General features: G+C 39.1%; 1 protein-coding gene across 20 annotated transcripts in view; it reads left to right on the plus strand.

Annotated features, from left to right (window-relative positions):
* Positions 1-18011, plus strand: part of RBFOX1 (RNA binding fox-1 homolog 1) — a gene marked incomplete at both ends in the record, with an annotated part of 621309 nt that overhangs the window by 505491 nt on the left and 97807 nt on the right. For 16 of the 20 annotated variants that reach the window (XM_079718519.1, XM_079718522.1, XM_079718518.1 and 13 more), the window contains 3 exons: positions 826-918; positions 2655-2715; positions 13350-13403. In XM_079718519.1, coding sequence (XP_079574645.1) covers positions 826-918; positions 2655-2715; positions 13350-13403 — 208 coding nt within the window. The remainder of the gene's footprint in view (positions 1-825; positions 919-2654; positions 2716-13349; positions 13404-18011) is intronic. The other 4 variants (XM_079718524.1, XM_079718526.1, XM_079718533.1 and 1 more) reach the window with 2 other exon arrangements.

Below are 18011 nucleotides of genomic sequence, written 5' to 3' on the forward strand. Positions count from 1 at the left end.
AGCATAATGTCTTAGGACTTTACCATATGAATACACATTTCCCTTTTGGGTTAATAAAGTAGTCGGGAAAGTTGACAAATTCCGAAGTATGTATATTATTTGTGGGGTCAGAGGGGGAGTATTAATACAAAAATGTTACTTGAGCTGTTTGCATTATTAATCAATTGATGTTTATTTCTATTCATTTCATGGGATTATTTTGCTTATTAGATCAGAGTTTAAGATTTATTATAAAAAAAGGTCTTTCCTTTTTTTTAGGCTTCTAATTTTTATTTTTTGAGACATAAAGGCTGTAGAATTGACAAATTTGAATAACCCTAAAACTGCATGGAGAAGAGATGGTCTTAAAACCACACAGCATGACTCTGTAGGCAATGTTAGAAGATTCTGGCATTCATTGTTGAATTTTGTGCACACGTTTTCTTTTCTTTTCTTCTTAATTTGCATGTCAAGAAAGTGGTTCCCTTTTTTTTTCCTCGTTATTTCATTTTCTTCTCTGTGAAGACACTGTACATTTATTTTGATCTCATTTTCTTTCCGTTAGATTTCTTTTCTTCTGTAGTGACATTTAGAAAGGTATTTCTGGTATCATTCTTTGAATTCTTCAGGGGTGACAGCTAACGGGTGACAGAAAACAAAAATCTTGTTCACATTTGTCGCTTACTTATTGCACATTTTAGTACTCTTATAATTTCTCTAATTTGCATGTTACAGAACTGAAGCCAGGACAAGAAATAGAAATTAAAGCGAGAGAACGTTCCACAGTGGTCGTTGACTGAAAATAATAATCTGCATGTTGTTTTCCCTTCTCCCTCCTGCATGCAGGGATTTGGTTTCGTAACTTTCGAAAATAGTGCCGATGCGGACAGGGCGAGGGAGAAATTACACGGCACCGTGGTAGAGGGCCGTAAAATCGAGGTGCATGTCCAAAATATTTTCCTTTTCATCTTTTTGATAAGTGTCTGCTTCACGCTCATTTGTTGTTTCAGATGCATCATTGTGTCTTGTATGTGACCCTACTCCCTTCTCATTGTTTATATATATATATATTTATATATAAAAAGGAAAACTGGCCTTACTTTTTAAAAAATTTTCCTTTATTATGTTACTCTTATTACTGCTGAAAGGTGGATGGCAAAAGTGAGACAAAAGAAAGGTTAATCTGAAAGGGTTTTTTTCTTAATTATTTTATTTTTCATGTCTTATAACCAATGGGTGCAGTAGATTCCAAGCAGTGGAGAGAGTGTTGCCAAACAAAACAAAATACAGAGCAGTTTCTTTTTTTTTTTTTTCCTTTTCTTTTTCTTTCCACTACAGGGTTGATGAGGGATCCACAGTGGTGTGCAAATTAAGCCAAATTGTGAAAAATGGCGTTTGAGAGAACGATTGTTTGGAAAAAAAAAAAAAAGTGAGAGGTTTTTGTCATGAAACCTTTCTTTTTTTTTGTTGTTTTTTTAAGAAGCCAGTTTGAACTTTATACTCTTTTGATCACAAAGTGAATAACCAAACAGGATTTCCTGTTCAATATCTGGCCGTTCTTCATGGAAAAAAATAAATGCTAAAATTCCGATACTCAGAATCTGCTCTTTCTACCACTGACTCTCCCTCAAAATGACCACAGGGTCGTATTTGTTAAAACTTAAAAAAAAAAAGAAAAAATTACCAGTTAAAAATGCTTTAGTCTTTGGAGTAAGATGTTGCATATTTTGCCTTTCATTTCCTCCCACCCTCGACGATAACCCTTAGGCCCCTCACCAAACTCTCAGTAACCATGGTAACTGTATACAAACCCATGCTGGCGATGGTGGTGAATGGTAAGTGGTGAAATCCATCTGCCGTTTCACGTATTTAGTGCTGATATATCTCTATACATATATATACCACGTGAATTTTTTTGACTTGTTGTATTAAGTTTTCTTGATGCTCTATTTTTTTGGATATTGGTACGCCTGTAACTGAGTGTACGTTCTAAGCTAGCCTGGGAGGCACTGACTGGATTGAGATATGACCAGTGCACATCTTACTCAGATCGTTAACTCCATATTGTGTTAAACAATGCACCCTCTCTTTTATCCTTTTGTTAGCTGTGACTTTAAAGCTTGAATGATTTTGTTAATTCTTGCGATGTAAAAGGCTCTTGTTCCAAGTGTTGAATGCTAGATGTTGCTTCCCGATGGTTCTTCCCTCGTAAAGTGTTGCATACGGCTAAAACTTGTTTGTCCTTATTTTGACATTTATGTTCCCTTGTACCTTGTCTCTCCCCTCTTCTATTCCACTGCATGTTCCTTCATATGAACCTTATTTTATGTTTAAAAAATATTTATTGTTTCTGTGTTACCATGGAGTACACGCATGCTTTTCAGTCTTCAATTATGCAGTTCCTTTTAATTTGCTTTTACTGTCTCCTTATTAAACTTTTAAGTGATATGACATTGCTTTATTGAAATGATTTGTTAAGTTAAAATGGTTATGAAGTAAATGTAATTATAAAAATGTATGATTTTGTTATGCACCTACTGCCTTTTATAAATTAAAATGCATTTTAGTTTTTGATGTTTTTTTTTTAATAAGTAATCACAGTCATAATGCATGCAACTAATTGAATATGGACTGGCCCTGGAATATGTGCTTATTTGAGTTTTCTATGTACATAGGTAAATAATGCCACAGCACGTGTAATGACAAATAAAAAGACTGTCAACCCTTATACAAATGGTAAGTAGAGATTGGCCTTTTACAAGAAATTGTCTCTACCTCAGAATCTATTAAGTAATTTAACTGGGGAATCTGTTTCAACAAGCCATATTTGCCTTAGCATGGCTACTGTGTCCTTGCTGCTGACCTGCTACAGTGAACCACTTGAATCAATAAGATAAATTTCATGACAAAGGCAAATTTAGTTCTCAGGTTAAGAGTGCATGTCCTTCTTTCAGTCTCTCTATAATAACTCCCATGTGAGTGAGATACAGTACTTATTTGGGAATTACTTGGGTAATTTAATTTATTGTTATTAGAGTTAGTTGAAGGAGGATGGATATTTTGTTTGTTTCTTTTTTCATCACCACCTCCTCACTGATCACTAATCATCCCCAGAAGTGGGACTGCAGAACTTGGCTCTGGCTTTGAATCTTCTCTGGAGCTATTAGGCTTTTAAAGTGCCTTAGAGGGTCCCTCATGACCAGTTCCATAGTGAGAACTGGTTGCCCACCAGTGGCATTTGAGGGCAGGTGAAGGTGTTGCTGTGTATTGCAGACCCCTTCAGGACAAGGCATTTCTGCCCTTGCTCTAGAAGAAGACATCTCAAGATGCTTCATAATAAGGATTTAATATGTATGAAGAGTTATTTAAAATGTTCACACATTTTGATTATTTAATCCTTCTCAGAAAAAAATGTCTCTTAAGATATATGGGGGGGCTTCCCTGGTGGCACAGTGGTTGAGAGTCTGCCTGCCGATGCAGGGGACACGGGTTCGTGCCCCAGACCAGGAAGATCCCGCATGCCGCAGAGCGGCTAGGCCTGTGAACCATGGCCACTGAGCCTGCGCGTCCAGAGCCTGTGCTCTGCAACAGGAGAGGCCACAACAGTGAGAGGCCCACGTACCACAAAAAAAAAAAGAAAAAAAGATATATGGGGGGAGGGAGGCTGTTGATATGCTAATCACATACTTAATTGTACCAGAATTAGAAAGAATGTAATGTAGTAAGTTAAAGTTAGAGCTTAGTGGAATATTATAGTCATTAAAATGAGTAGGATGAAGACTACAAAGGGCCTCATAATGAATGAAAAAATTTAAAATGAGAAAATTATATGTATAGCATGATTTGAATTAAGGTAGGCATTATACCAAAATGTTAATGGTTAAGTTGAATTGTGAGACTGGAAGATATTTTTTGGTTTATAGATTTAAAAAAAATAACAGTTTTATTACAGTCTTAAGGAAAAATTTATGGAATTTTCCATTTTTAACATTTTAATTACACATGAAACATGGAAATACAGACATTAAAAAAGGAAAAGAAAGAAAGAGAGAGAGGGAGAGAGAGAGGAAGGAAGGAAGGAAGGAAGGAAGGAAAAAGGGGGGGAAGAAAAGGCTAAAATATATTTCGAATGACACTACTGCCACCTTGGTTTCCCAGCTACCTCCTCAGAAGGTACCACTATTACAGATTATTGTCTATACCTTTATTTTGCACTTTCTTGTATATATATGTAGTCAGTATATATTTATAACATTCACAGTAATGTGTGCATGCTTTTTATATGAACATGGTGTACATATCATTTCTAATTGGCTTTTGAAAGTCATATGGAGTTCTTTCAATGTTAATACATACAGACTACATTCATTCTTTTTAGTGGTTACATAATATTCCATAAAATGAATATATGGGTTTATTCCCACCTTACATACTGATTGACTTTTTTTTTTTCTGTTATAAACAATGCTACAAGCATTTGGTAGCTTTGCTTTTGTTTTTCTTCTTTCTTGTGCAAATGGCTATCAATTAGGCTAAGCCAGTTTGTTCTTATTTTTAAAAGGGGCAAAATTAAACAGAAATATACGCTCAATATAATAGTAGTCTAAGGAGAAAGACCAGAAGAATTATTTATTCTGCTGACCCATTTTCCCAGCTCCAACAACCCAAGACATAACCTTAAATGGTATAGAAAATTTTTGCAACAGACTTTGAATGCCCAGTGATGAAATGAAGCAAACCGCTGAGTTACATGTCATGAAGACTTTCTACTTGGGTAAAAATGATAGCTCTGCAACTTGCCAGAGCTAGTATACAATGACACCAACGTGACTACTGGGCACTTTCTTTAATTATGAAGTAGCAATTGTGTGTGCATGTGCATGTGAGTGTGTGTGTGTGTTTGCACCACGCATGCTTTCATGCATATGCATAGATGTTCATATCTGCTGCTTCTGTGAGAAAATAAAGCAAGGGAAGCCAAATATTATTCCTTAAGCCATGTGTAGGCATGTTTATGTTAAAGAAAGTGCTATTGATCAATGACATACCCAGGGGCTGAAAACTGGACCTGTGGGCCTTGGAGACAAAATTCAAAGCCTATTTATTAATAGCCAACATCTCTGGAACACTGAGTACATGGCATTACTTTAAGCATTTTAGGTGCACTGGGTCCACATGAAGTCCTATAAAGAAGACATAGGTTTCCTGTGGTAAAGCTGTAAAATTTGAGGCTAGAAGAGATGGAGTGATTAGTGAAACCTTTTTCTTTTATTATGAAATAACAAAATCTTGTGGCCATGCCCATGTGTTACGAGTGCATCACTTTCCCCTGTCATCTTACAGAACTGCACTCAAGCAACCAGCTACAGGAACAGAAAGATTATTAAAGATGCAGCCCCCAATTCCCAGTTTGGTATGTTGGCATAAACATCCCACATCCCATTCCAGGGAACCATGCATTCTTAGTTTCCAGAAATGTCATATGGGTCTCTAATCTGTGTACCCAAAAGGGAGTACTCAGGGGCTTATCCTGTCCCATGGACTGAGGATGGTACCTAAGGGGTAGATGGGCAGTCGCAGTAGAACTGACTTAAAAAAAAAAGGCAGATCCTAACTACATAAAGATGATTGGCTTCTGTAGAGGAGATGGTGGAGAATTTTGGTATTCAAGAAAAGTAGTTTTCAAAGCTTTTTCAAGCCTTGATTCATGAGTACCATCACTACAAGTAAAATTTCCCATAAAAGGCAATCCAACATAACTGAAAAGATATGGGGCCCTCTCAGATCCTTAACAAGCATGACTGTGTTAATAGAGGATCTTATCACTACCAAAAAGAAAAAAAAAAAAAAGAAAGAAAAAAGAAAGTGGTAGCTATGTGAGATGATGGATATGTTAGTTAGCTGGGTTGTGGCAAAAAGTTTACAGTGTGTATGTATATCAAATCAACAAATGGTACACCTTCAATCCTTCAATATAGATAAATTTAGTTATCAGTTATACCTCGATAAAGCTGGGGAAAAAAAGAGAAGTGAGGACAAATAAAGTCACATGGAAATGAGAAAATTGGTTGGTGAGATTCATTCATTAGCTACCTCATTCATTCTCACAAACCATCAAACTTAGGCTTCAGCAAAATTATGCATTACTAGAGTCATCAAATTTTGAGATCACTTTCACATGGAAAAATATAACTCTCCATGCCAGCATCACATTCATGCACTCCTTCAGTCTTGTCAGTCATCCAACAAAACTTTAAGCAACTGCAAAGTTTCTGATGATGAATGGGACAGGACCCTAACCGCGATAAGACACGAGGTTAGGAGGCTCTGCTATAGAGGACCAAAGTTAATGAAATCATGGAGGATGTGGATGCCGTTTCCCAGGACATTTGAACTTGGCAATAAGAGAAGACTGTAGAATGACATATAGGGATCTGGAAACCCACCCCATCAGAAAGCTCCACACAGAGGGAATTGGGTGGGCTACTTCTGTATTGCTGATTTTTCCTGAAGACACCAACCCTCAGAGAACAGTTAAGCTTTACTGAGCTCATTGGAGATCAAATGTTTCCTCTGTAAAACAAGTTGAGAATCAGATTCTCACAAACTTCTTCGATGTTGGAGAAGCGTGGGTGTTGGATGTAGCTCTTTTATTTTCTCCGAGATCTTAGGAAGGATGAAAATGGGACAGAAAGACCCAAGACTATATGGAGAGGTAGACTTGTCATCACACCTGCCTTTCACTGGCTATTGAACTGCAGGCAGGCTGTTGAAACCCTCCACATGACAGCTTTCCCAAGTGGGACCTGAGAAATGGGACCTACTATATAGGGTATTTGCGATTATTATGGGAGATAAAATACTCAAAACAGTGGCAGGGGTACAAAGTCCCCTAAAAATGTAATTACACAATAATCTCAATAATAAGTAGCCATCCTGTTCTCTTTTTTTTTTTTTCCTGTAGATAGTAAGCTGAGTTTCCTGATAGACATACTAACTTAAGGATCAAACATTCAGATGCTAACAGAAGCTGGCTAGGTCAAATAAATAAGCAAGCAGAGAGGGTCTGAGAAACTTGTGGCCTTTTGGGACTCTCTTTCATTTTCATACTGGGAAAAGCAAAGTATGTCTCTTTTAGAAGAAAAAAACAGCACAGGGTAACAATAAAAGATTACTGACCTTTGGCCCCCAAGCCCAGCATGTAATAGGGAGTAGACAAACTGGGGGGTTAAGTGGAGTGGTCCGTCATCACCCCCAGCAAATTGGTCCATGGGGGATTCTTAATCTAAAGTTGCTATTTCTGCTCATGTTTGAAGAGAAACAGAAATCCTGTATAGATGAAATTTAAATGTTGACAATAAATATGTGTTGCAAAAAAAAAAGTTACTGAGTGAACCAGATGCAATGTGCAACTGACTTTTCATTTTGGGCATTGCCGTCTGCACCATTTCAAATACCAGATCCCTGGCATTCTCAGGTCATGTCTTTAGAAAACCTCGGTATGCAGTTTTGGAAACCCTGGACATTTTTTTTTTTAACATCTTTATTGGAATATAATTGCTTTACAATGGTGTGTTAGTTTCTGCTGTATAACAAAGTGAATCAGCTATATGCATAGGTATATCCCCATATCCCCTCCCTCTTGCGTCTCCCTCCCACCCTTCTTATCACACCCCTCTACATGGTCACAAAGCACTGAGCTGATCTCCCTGTGCTATGTGGCTGCTTCCCACTAGCTATCTATTTTACATTTGGTAGTGTATATATGTCAGTGTTACTCTCTCACTTTGTCCCAATTTACCCTTCCCCGTCCCTGTGTCCTCAAGTCCATTCTCTATGTCTGTGTCTTTATTCCTGTCCTGCCCCTAGGTTCATCAGAACCTTTTTTTTTTTTTTTAGATTCCATATATATGTGTTAGCATACGGTATTTGTTTTTCTCTTTCTGACTTACTGCACTCTGTATGACAGACTCTAGGTCCATCCACCTCACTACTCAATTTCATTTCTTTTTATGGCTGAGTAATATTCCACTGTATATATGTGCCACATCTTCTTTATCCATTCATCAGTCTACGGGCACTTAGGTTGCTGCCATGTCCTGGCTATTGTAAATAGTGCTACAGCGAACATTGTGGTACATGACTATTTTTTGGGTTTTTGGGGGTTTTTTGGTGTTTTTCTTGTTTTTGCGGTACGTGGCCCTCTCACTGCTGTGGCCTCTCCCGTTGCGGAGCACAGGCTCCGGACATGCAGGCTCAGTGGCCATGGCTCACGGGCCCAGCCGCTCCGCAGCATGTGGGATCTTCCTGGACCGGGGCATGAACCCGCATCCCCTGCATCGGCAGGCAGACTCTCAACCACTGCACCACCAGGGAAGCCCCATGATTCTTTTTAAATTATGGAAACCCCGGACATTTAAGGGTGATTTCTTGAATGTGTTTCTTTGATACCCAACTCCGCAAAGCCCTAGAGAAGGCACATGCAGTTTTTTGTGTGCACATTCAGACCTGTCTTTTAACACCTAATACAGCCATAGTTAACACTGGGAACCTCGGTCAGTGTTTCTACAGAAGGCTGGCAGATGACCTTTGAGAAGCTAAATTTTAGGAGGGGAGCACTGATTTGGATGCAACCCCTTGAGGCCAGGCCGCAGAGGGATCTCTCTAAACAGCTCCTCTGTGTGATATGGAGTGAGACCTCCACATGTCTGGTCTCTGCTCCATTGCCTTGTTGTATGGGAGCCCTGGGAGCTGGGAGCAGTGGGCTTTGTCAGCTGTTCTCCCTTTGTTGTAAGCTTCATTGTTCAGTTTAATGTTCTTGATCAAAATCTCTGAATTCGCAAGGCCTGGGGACATACACAAACTGCCTGAGAAATTAAAACTGGGATCATTTTGTCCGTCTTCCTGACAGTGCAGGCTCCTGTCTCCAGCAAGGTGATCCCAAGGGTCCCTTCCAGGTACTAGAAGGAGTCACAGGGACTAGGAGGCCATTTGCATGTGATTTGCATGCATTTACATAAGCCTGCAAGATCCCTGTTAAGTCTGAGCAGAGGTGATTTTCAAGGACTGGATTCTTACTGCCTTTACCTTGAAGACAGTCACCCCTAACAGGGCCCTTTTTTATTAGGTGTATATAGGGAAGCAGGTCATTGACGGTAGGAAGGAGATCCTAGCTAAAAAGGAATGAGTCCATTAAAAAAAAGCTCTTTATTCTTTCAGTTCCTTTAGAGCAAAACTAAGTAAATATATGGAGCACTGACTATTTGCCAAACAGTTTTAGATGTTGGGACTTCACATCGGACAGCAGTCAGTCCCGCTCACTTTACCATTAATTTTAATGAAGGAGAAAGTTTATAAAAACAATTAAGAACAAGCAACAAAAGAAAAAAGATAAATCCAGGAGGTGTTAACCGCCATGCAGAAAACAAAACTGGGAATTGAATCAGGGCACAGCCGTAAGAGTAGGGAAGGAAGAGGCATTAAACAGCCTGCCCTAGGGAGACATTGGAGACCTAAATAATATCAGGTCAACTTTTGAGGAATGAGCAGAGTTCTCTAAGCAGAGTGAGCAGTGGATACAATCCAGAATGGTCTAGGTTGGTGTAGAAGGATCTTAAGTTGTTTTGAATAGATGAAAAAGGCCAGTGTCACCACAGTTTGGAGAAAAGGGAACAGTGGTACAAAACAAATGGACCGGGGTTAGATTGTGTGGGCTTGTAGGTCAAGGTAAAGAATTTGTGTTCTAGGGCTTCCCTGGTGACACAGTGGTTGAGAATCCACCTGCCAAGGCAGGGGACATGGGTTCAATCCCTGGTCCGGGAAGATCCCATGTGCCACAGAGCAACTAAGCCTGCGAGCCACAACTACTGAGCCCACGTGCTGCAACTACTGAAGCCTGCATGCCTAGAGCACATGCTCCGCAACAGGAGAGGCCATGACAATGAGAAGCCCATGCACCTCAACGAAGAGTAGCCCCCGCTCGCCGCAACTAGAGAGAGCCCATGCATAGCAACAAAGACCCAACACAGCCAAAAATAAATAAATTCAATAAATAAATTTAAGAAAAAAAGAATTTGTGTTCTAAGTGCAGCAGGAAGCTATTGAATTCTGAGTAGCAGGATTACATGTCTGATTTACTTTTAAAAATTGGTTTGACCACTAGGAAAAGAGGAAGAGAAGATGGTGAGAGTTAGGACTTTGTTGCCGTGGACTTGTCCAGCTGAGAACTAGAAATGTCTTGGGCTGGGATGGTGGCATTGGTTAGGGAGAGAAGTGGAGAGAGTGGAAACATCTTTTCAAAGTCTAACCAACAGGATTTTCTAATGGATGGTACATGGGATATGAGGGTAAGGGAAGCATCAAGGCATTATTTATCAAGAATTTTGTTTTGAGGAACCAAGTGGATGGAGATGCCATTTGCTGAAGGGGGGAAGACTTGGTGAGGAATCTGCTTCAGGGGAGGAGGGAGGTGAGAAGTTGAATTTTCGTGCCTGTGGTGTGGTTCAGAAAAGCCTTTGTTTTTCCTACAGTGGGAATAGAGAAGCCTTATTTAGGAGAAAAGACAAGTGATGGGAAGAAGGGAAAACCTGCACTGATGTTCCCATGACTACCTGAGCAGTCTCATTTCATTTTGCTGCTCACAGATCCCAGCTGACTTATTGTAGAGGAGACCTTATCAGTTACCTCTCTCAATTAATACTTGCAAATGTGAGATGGCATAGATCTTCTGGGGAGGGAGAGTATCATTTTGTTTCTATTATGTTTATACTGAATGGAAGTTTTCCATGGGGAGACTTGGTAAACTGGTAGATCATTGGTAGATAGTTAGAAAGTGGCATTAAGTAGCATGCCCTAAGAAGACATCAGGTCAGCTTTGTCAAGAGCTGAGAGATTGATTGATTAGTCAAAAGATAGATAGATAATAAAGAAAGAGAGAGTGATGATAGAGATGGATGGATGGATGGATGATAGATATAGATGATATAAAGATGATAGATAAATAGATACATAGATAGAGTTTTCTTAGCCCAAGGAAATGAGGAAGATAAATGTAGATGAGAGAAACATGATTTCTAGACAGTCTTAGACACCTCTGAGAAATCTGTTTCTTTGAGAAAAATGAAAGACTGTTGGCCTAACTTACAATCTTTGAGAGTTACATCAAAGTTAATCAATGGATCCACATTCAGTGAATGGTGTGTCCCAGCCTTGTGTGCAAAAGGAATTACTTAAGGGAGTTAATAAGAATGCATAAAAGAAACAATGGTTTCCAAAAGACCCTGTCTTCACTACCAGTAAAAGGTAGGGGCATAAGCAAGATGTAAGATGGAGGACAGAGGGAAGAAGAAGGGTAATAAATTCATCACTTAATTATTCACTTAATATGGCTACATATAGATTTCTTTCACAAACTCTAGATTTCTCTGAAGAACTAGCAAGAGAAAATTAAATATGTCCAGATAACCCTGTAGCTTTATTTGCAGCCAGTTTGCTCTATTTTCTCTTTGATTCCAAATGACTTAAAATGTGGACATGTCCTCAGAAATTGAGTATTTTCTTTGTTAGGAAGCAGTGAATTTCAGTTGGTCAAATTGAAGTCATTTTCCATATTTATAAAGCGCATATTCTGAAATGATTGGGGTAATTTTTATTTTTATACCACTATAGGAATTTCTATAAGATAAGATGTGTTTAATATAGGAGAAGAAGGTGACAATATGGAGTTTCAGAAGCCCCTGGGACAATACGTCTCAGAATTTCATGTCTCGTTCTCTGGGTCTAAAATTGCAGCCAGGAGTTTCCCATTAATATGCCTCCCAAGTAATCCAAGGATAACCCTTTGGAAAACCCTATCCGAAGATCACCCTGGGTGCTGTAAACCAGCTAGTTTATTCAAATTGGAACAGAAAGTTTCTAGAAACAAAACATTCTTGGAAAGTTCTAGGAAGTTCTTAGGTCCACCCAGGGGCCAATCTGTTGCACTATGGTGCCTCTGTCTTCCTTAGTGGATCAGTAGATTGTGGTCACCTCTCAGCTGTTCTTACAGGCTCATCACTTAGACCAGGCAGTAGGATGGCACACCCTCTCCCTGTGGGAAGAGCTCAGAGAGTACTTGTCACAAATACCTTCTCTCACATCACAACTCTCACCATTGCCTTTTCTCAGGAGCATTTAGTAGAGGACCTCTGATGTTTGACCTTCACCTCAAAGACACAAGTTTTCCCGCACCTGTCTTCTGTCATTTGGCAAGTCTATAATGGATGCTTTTTTTTTTTTTTTTTTTTTTTTTTTTTTTTTGCGGTAAGAGGGCCTCTCACTGTTGTGGCCTCTCCCGTTGCGGAGCACAGGCTCCGGACGTGCAGGCTCAGCGGCCATGGCTCACAGGCCCAGCTGCTCCGCGGCATGTGAGATCTTCCCGGACCAGGGCATGAACCCATGTGCCCTGCATCGGCAGGTGGACTCTCAACCACTGCGCCACCAGGGAAGCCCATGGATGCTTTTATAAAGACTTACCAGCAGGAACAGGAAATGATCACCAAACCCTAAAACATGATCATTTTTTGAGGTTGTTCCCTAAGTAGTGCCCAGTGGGTGTGTAATGAGGGTAGCTTGATTTGCAAATATTCTTGTTTGCTCTTTTCTTGAGTAAAAGTTTCTAAAGGGCCAGGATTCATTTTACAGAAAATGCACCATGTGGAACATTTGGAACATTACAGGATTCTGTTAATCCTATATACAGGTTATTTGAAAGTTACCTTAGATATCACATGCTTATTAAGAATTTTTATGGTTCTTGAGTTCTTTGAAATGTATTCCACACAATCTCTAGTGGATAAATGTCATTTTCTTTGGGATTTAAAAAGCACTTTGGAATTCTATAGAGTCTCTGGGTCACAACTAGGAATGACGATGATCAGAATATGTTTCTGCAAAGAATTCTGTTCATGAGATCTTCCAAAACTTTACGAACTTAATACAAAGGGATGTATTACAAAGGGATGAACTTAATACAAAGGAATATCTAACAGGGATCCATGAAAGAAGACCAAAAAATTTAAATTATTATAAGGGCTCTAGAAAATATTGATATGGGACGAAATGAATTATCACATCCTTTTCAAAAGGTTCATCTGTAGCTGGTCAGTAGTTTCCATGCTATTAACTTGTATTGGCAGAAAATCAAAAAAGGGCATAAATCTATTTTTCCTATGTATAGTTTTCAAGTATTCTTTATGCCTACCCAAACTATACATCCTCTAAATTTTAAAATTAAAAAAAATACACCAATCCATTTGACTTGTAGTTAATTTGTAATGATAGGAGTTGTTGAATCAAATGTGATGATAACATTTTTGTGTATTTGTTTTAAGGCTGGAAATTGAATCCAGTTGTGGGTGCAGTGTACAGTCCCGAATTCTATGCAGGTAAAGAGTTTTCTCTTTGCATGATGTCTTCTTGGTCTTTTCTAAATGTGCTTTGCCTGCCCATAACGAATGGGTTTATAAAATAATCTGAACTGATAAATTCCTATCCTAGCAAGTTTTGAATGATTTTTTTTTAAGGCAAAACCAAAAGTGTTTAAAGCTTTTAAAAAATAAAGGGGAATCATGTAAGTTACATTGTAGCATAAGCATGGAGCCACGGCTCCTTGTGACCTTTCACACTGATTTTGCCTCAAAAAAAGCACTGAGATTTTGTTCAAAAGATTGGAACAAATGGACAGCTGCTCATGCCTGTTTTCTTTCAATGTGCCTGAATGTGTTTTTCAGCCATACGTTTCCATTTGGAATTGCATTTTTTATTCCCTTGGCAAAGCAGAGAGTTGGCTTAATTATCCCAATAATGTGCCAGTGTTTTGGAATTGCAAAGAGAAGGATTATTTAGAAAACTAGGAAAGCTAAGTTGTCCTTCTTTTTCCATTAATCAATTTCCCTTAGCAATTCCCTTTCTCTCTGCTTTGCCTTCAAGGGTATATAGCTTTCTCCTCATCCCTTCCCAGCCACCCACCAACTGCCACTCAAATCCACTGTCCCAGAAAACTTGGTCATCAGATTTGGGGAGAGAGTAACCCAGAAGCAACAGCAGCTGAGATTTTTTGCTCAGCATAGCCTGTTACTTCTACCTGTTATTTCCCTGCTCATGAACAAGGCTGCATGGAACACCTGAGAACCTTAGTAGATTTGCCACATTGATGTTGAAAAGAAGTCTTGCTTTGATGTGGCCCTTGCTTTTTAATAAGGAGAAATCAATGACCCGTTGGTTTAGATCCACTCATTTTGTAATCTCTTGATGGTAAGTCACACCCCTTGCTTTGTCTCTTCTGAGATGCCCTACGTCAGTCATTTTCCCAAAACTAAACATTGACCCTAGTGGATGACAAAGGAACATAGGAAACTTAGACAGCTACTCTAGCACAAAAACCAACTTGATTTTAAAAGATGGTAAACCTTGGAAGGCCCAATGTGATAGCTGAGTTCTAGATTTTAGGTAGGCAATATTTGTAGTTGTTCTTCATGTGTGAATTTTATTACAAGCCTGGGTTATGACCAGGGATTCTAATATTGAAGTAGTTGTGTTGACTCTTACTGGGGAGGCAAGACCTAGCTATAAGGCTTTCCATGGCTATGTGGTGGGACCCACTTCCTGAGGGGACACATAGAGTGAGGAACGTGGACATTACTCTCAGGCAGCCCAGGATGGAATCCTGGTTTCTCTACTTGCCAGCTGTGTGATTCTAGGCGAGTTACTTAACCTCTCTGTGCCTCAGCGTCTTCATCTGTTACATGGGAGATGATAGTAGTAACAAACTCACAGGTATTTATAAGAATTACATGGGTTAATATCTGAAGAGTGTTTGGTGCATAGCAGCACCATATAAATGTCGAGGAAATAGAAATACATAAGTTAATGTTCCACCTCTCTGCCATAAGGGGAAAGTTAACTGAGAGCTGATTCTGCTGAATTTGGAGTGTACCCCTAGACTAAAAGATTCTCTTTTAATTCATGAGAAGACTAGTCCTTCAGTGCTCAGCTTATCCATTCAGGGGGCACAGATATTGCTGGGATACATCTTTGTCCAAAGCTTCAGAGAAATGAAATCCCCCAAAAGGGCAAGGAGGAAGTTGGAAAGCAGCTTCTGTGTATCTGCTGGCAGTGCTGAGTGAAATAGAGTCTCTGGAATAAAGAGGTGGCAGATTCTGCGTGTGTGTGTGTGTGTGTGTGTGTGTGTGTGTCCATGTCTGTGCACGTGCCTATGTGCATGTTTTTTCTCCCCCAAAATAATGAGATGAAGAACAAGAAGCAAGAAACCATTCAATGAGGAGGTAGGGTATGAATGTGCGCATTGTAACAGAGAGAGGAAAATACATTTTTCCAGCCCCATGCAATGTAGTGCTGGTCACCTTTGGCTCAAGCAACCAGGAAAACACAAATATCTACTTTCCAATGATTTCAAACCTCTGTGCATAGCTGTGGGTGTTTAAGAGGCCATTAAGACAGAAGAAACAATTCAGAATGACTTAAACGTAGGAGAATAAATGAATCTGCATAACTTTTAGAACATTAGAGCAGCCATTCAAATGAGCCCTGGGCCCAGCCTCAAAAGTTAGATCATGGGACTATGGGGAAAAAATAAGTTGTAATAAGGGTTACTCTTGATTGAGTACTTTTATGGTCAGGCACTGTTCTAAGCCCTTTACCTAAATTAATGTGTTTGAATCCTCATGGCAGTTTTCCAAATGTGGAAACTAAGGTACAAAGGATTGGCATCACAGGGCTAAGATTTCAAGGGCTGGTAAAAAGCCAGCTAAAATCGAGAGCCTGTGCTCTCTGCAACCAGGTTACTTTGCTTTCTTTTTTATAAACGTTAAAAGTCTTCATTCTTATTGACTGTGCCCTCTGATAGTAGATCACGCTCCTGCTCTCTCCAAATCAGTCAAATTAAAGAAGAGAAGTAAGATAATAATTTTGCATTATTCCAAATACCACGGTATTCAGACATATTACCTGCTTATGCCAGGGGAAGCTTTCAGGAGCCTGGACAACCAAATAATTATTTCTATGAGCTGCTTCAGTAAACTTAAATCTAAAAAAATGTTGGGGGGGGGACGGATGTGGAGGCAGGGGGAAGTAAATGTTACTTGAGAAATCTGAATATTTGTGTTTGGTGTTGCCAATATCTGGGCTATCCTTGATAATCAGAGGCTTTCTCTTTTAGCCTGTATGTTTGTCTATGTAGGTAGACAGAGCTCATGATATTCAGAAATGTGGGGAAAAGTTGCTGCATATCCAACACTCCAGAACAATTCCTTTTAAATACTTGAAGACCCATAAACACTGAGAATCCTGCTAGCTTAAATCTAAAATTTCAGGCACCTGTATCTGTGGAATGCATATATGCAAAATAGAGCTCTAGAATGTATTCATTTCCATAACCAGGTATAATGCCTCATGTTATCCATTTAAATACCCGTGACTAAGAATCTAGGGGGCATTTTAAATTTCCCCAACTACAAACATAGTCTGGATTTATCTTGGAATTTTGAATGTGCCCCAGAGCTGAAATGAAGACCTTGTCATTGATTTGCTGTGGGTATTTCACAGGTCAGCCCTGTATCTGCCTGACACAGAGAGCCAGCCTTATTTTATTAGTCATTTCTATATATAAGACTTCGTGTTAATGACAAAGATCACAATATTCCCATAGAATAATTATTGATTTTATGAAGCTTATGCAGAATTAACAACCCAGCCTCCAATTGTCTCTCAGAATGGGGCATGAAAAGTGCACATATTTTGTAAATTTAAATCAATATTTTCAATTTCTCCTAAAGGTAATTTTCCTAATTTAGTGGACTTTTCCCCTAACATTTATTTTCCCTTTAATTATAAAATGGCAGGTTATCGATATTCGTCTGTAACCTCTTGACGCCCGGAGTGTGTTTTTATTGCTCACGCAGGGTGGGGGTGGGGAGAGCAGTTATACCTCTTAATGAGGATCTTTAATTACTAGCTGAACAGTATTAATTTGCTTTGATAAATTATGACATGCACTCTCCCTCACACACGTTCTAAGAGAAGCATTTAGAAAGCTGTTATGAAAGGTCTTTCATTGGGGGTGGTTTTTCTGAACTCTCATCAAGTTATACCTGCAAGAACTCTTTTAAATGCTTATCCAATACCAGTTTCCAGAAGCAGATACACCTAAATCAGCATATTCCATGAACATACATAAATCTTCTCCAAAGACAAGTGGGTGTTTTCCTATAAAACTAAGCAGCAGCATTGATTATTTTTCCTAAGCCTAATCATCTTCAGACTCCTTGAGGCTTATTCTCATGACAAATGATTGATAAGTCAATACAAAAAAAAATGCCCAGGTGAGTTTCAAAGACTAGCTAGCATCTACGGGCATTCCATTTTAGAGTCAAAATAAAACTGAAGGCACTAAGTAGAAGTAAAATGTCTGCAAATATCTGTTCCCAGTAGCATTTCTCAGGTTATTTAGTGTAATTAAAAATAGGGTTTTTAGGAATCCCGCTGCGGAGGCCTCAACAGGGATTCTTAGAGTTTCCTGTCATTCTGAGAAGTCCCCTTTGCCATCTAATAAAAAGGTTTTTTAAAAAAAGTGATATTCTTAAGGGATAATCATGATAGCTAGCCAACAAAACTGCTGATTGAAAGCACATTTAATCTTCATACATGAGTAAAACAAAATAAAAATAAATAACAGAAGGCTATACACAATTGTCGACATGGTCCTGACAAATGGCAAATTCATCCGTTTCTCACTTGCTGGTGAGATGGCTGCACGCACCCTGTATATCATATCTGCCAACTCATTTCTGTGATTAAATATTCCATTAGTGGGGCTATAAGGCAGCAAAGCTTAACAATATTCATAAGATGCACCACTTGAACGCACATAACTCACTTCCATGGATGGGGAGCACCCCGCCTGCAAAGGAAAATTGGAATTGAGTTAAATTACTCCACGAGCTGTGATCAATAGGGAAAGGAAAAGATCTTCCAAT

The sequence above is a fragment of the Hyperoodon ampullatus genome, assembly GCF_949752795.1.
Source record: "Hyperoodon ampullatus genome assembly, chromosome: 14".
NCBI classification, from domain to species: Eukaryota; Metazoa; Chordata; class Mammalia; order Artiodactyla; family Ziphiidae; genus Hyperoodon; species Hyperoodon ampullatus.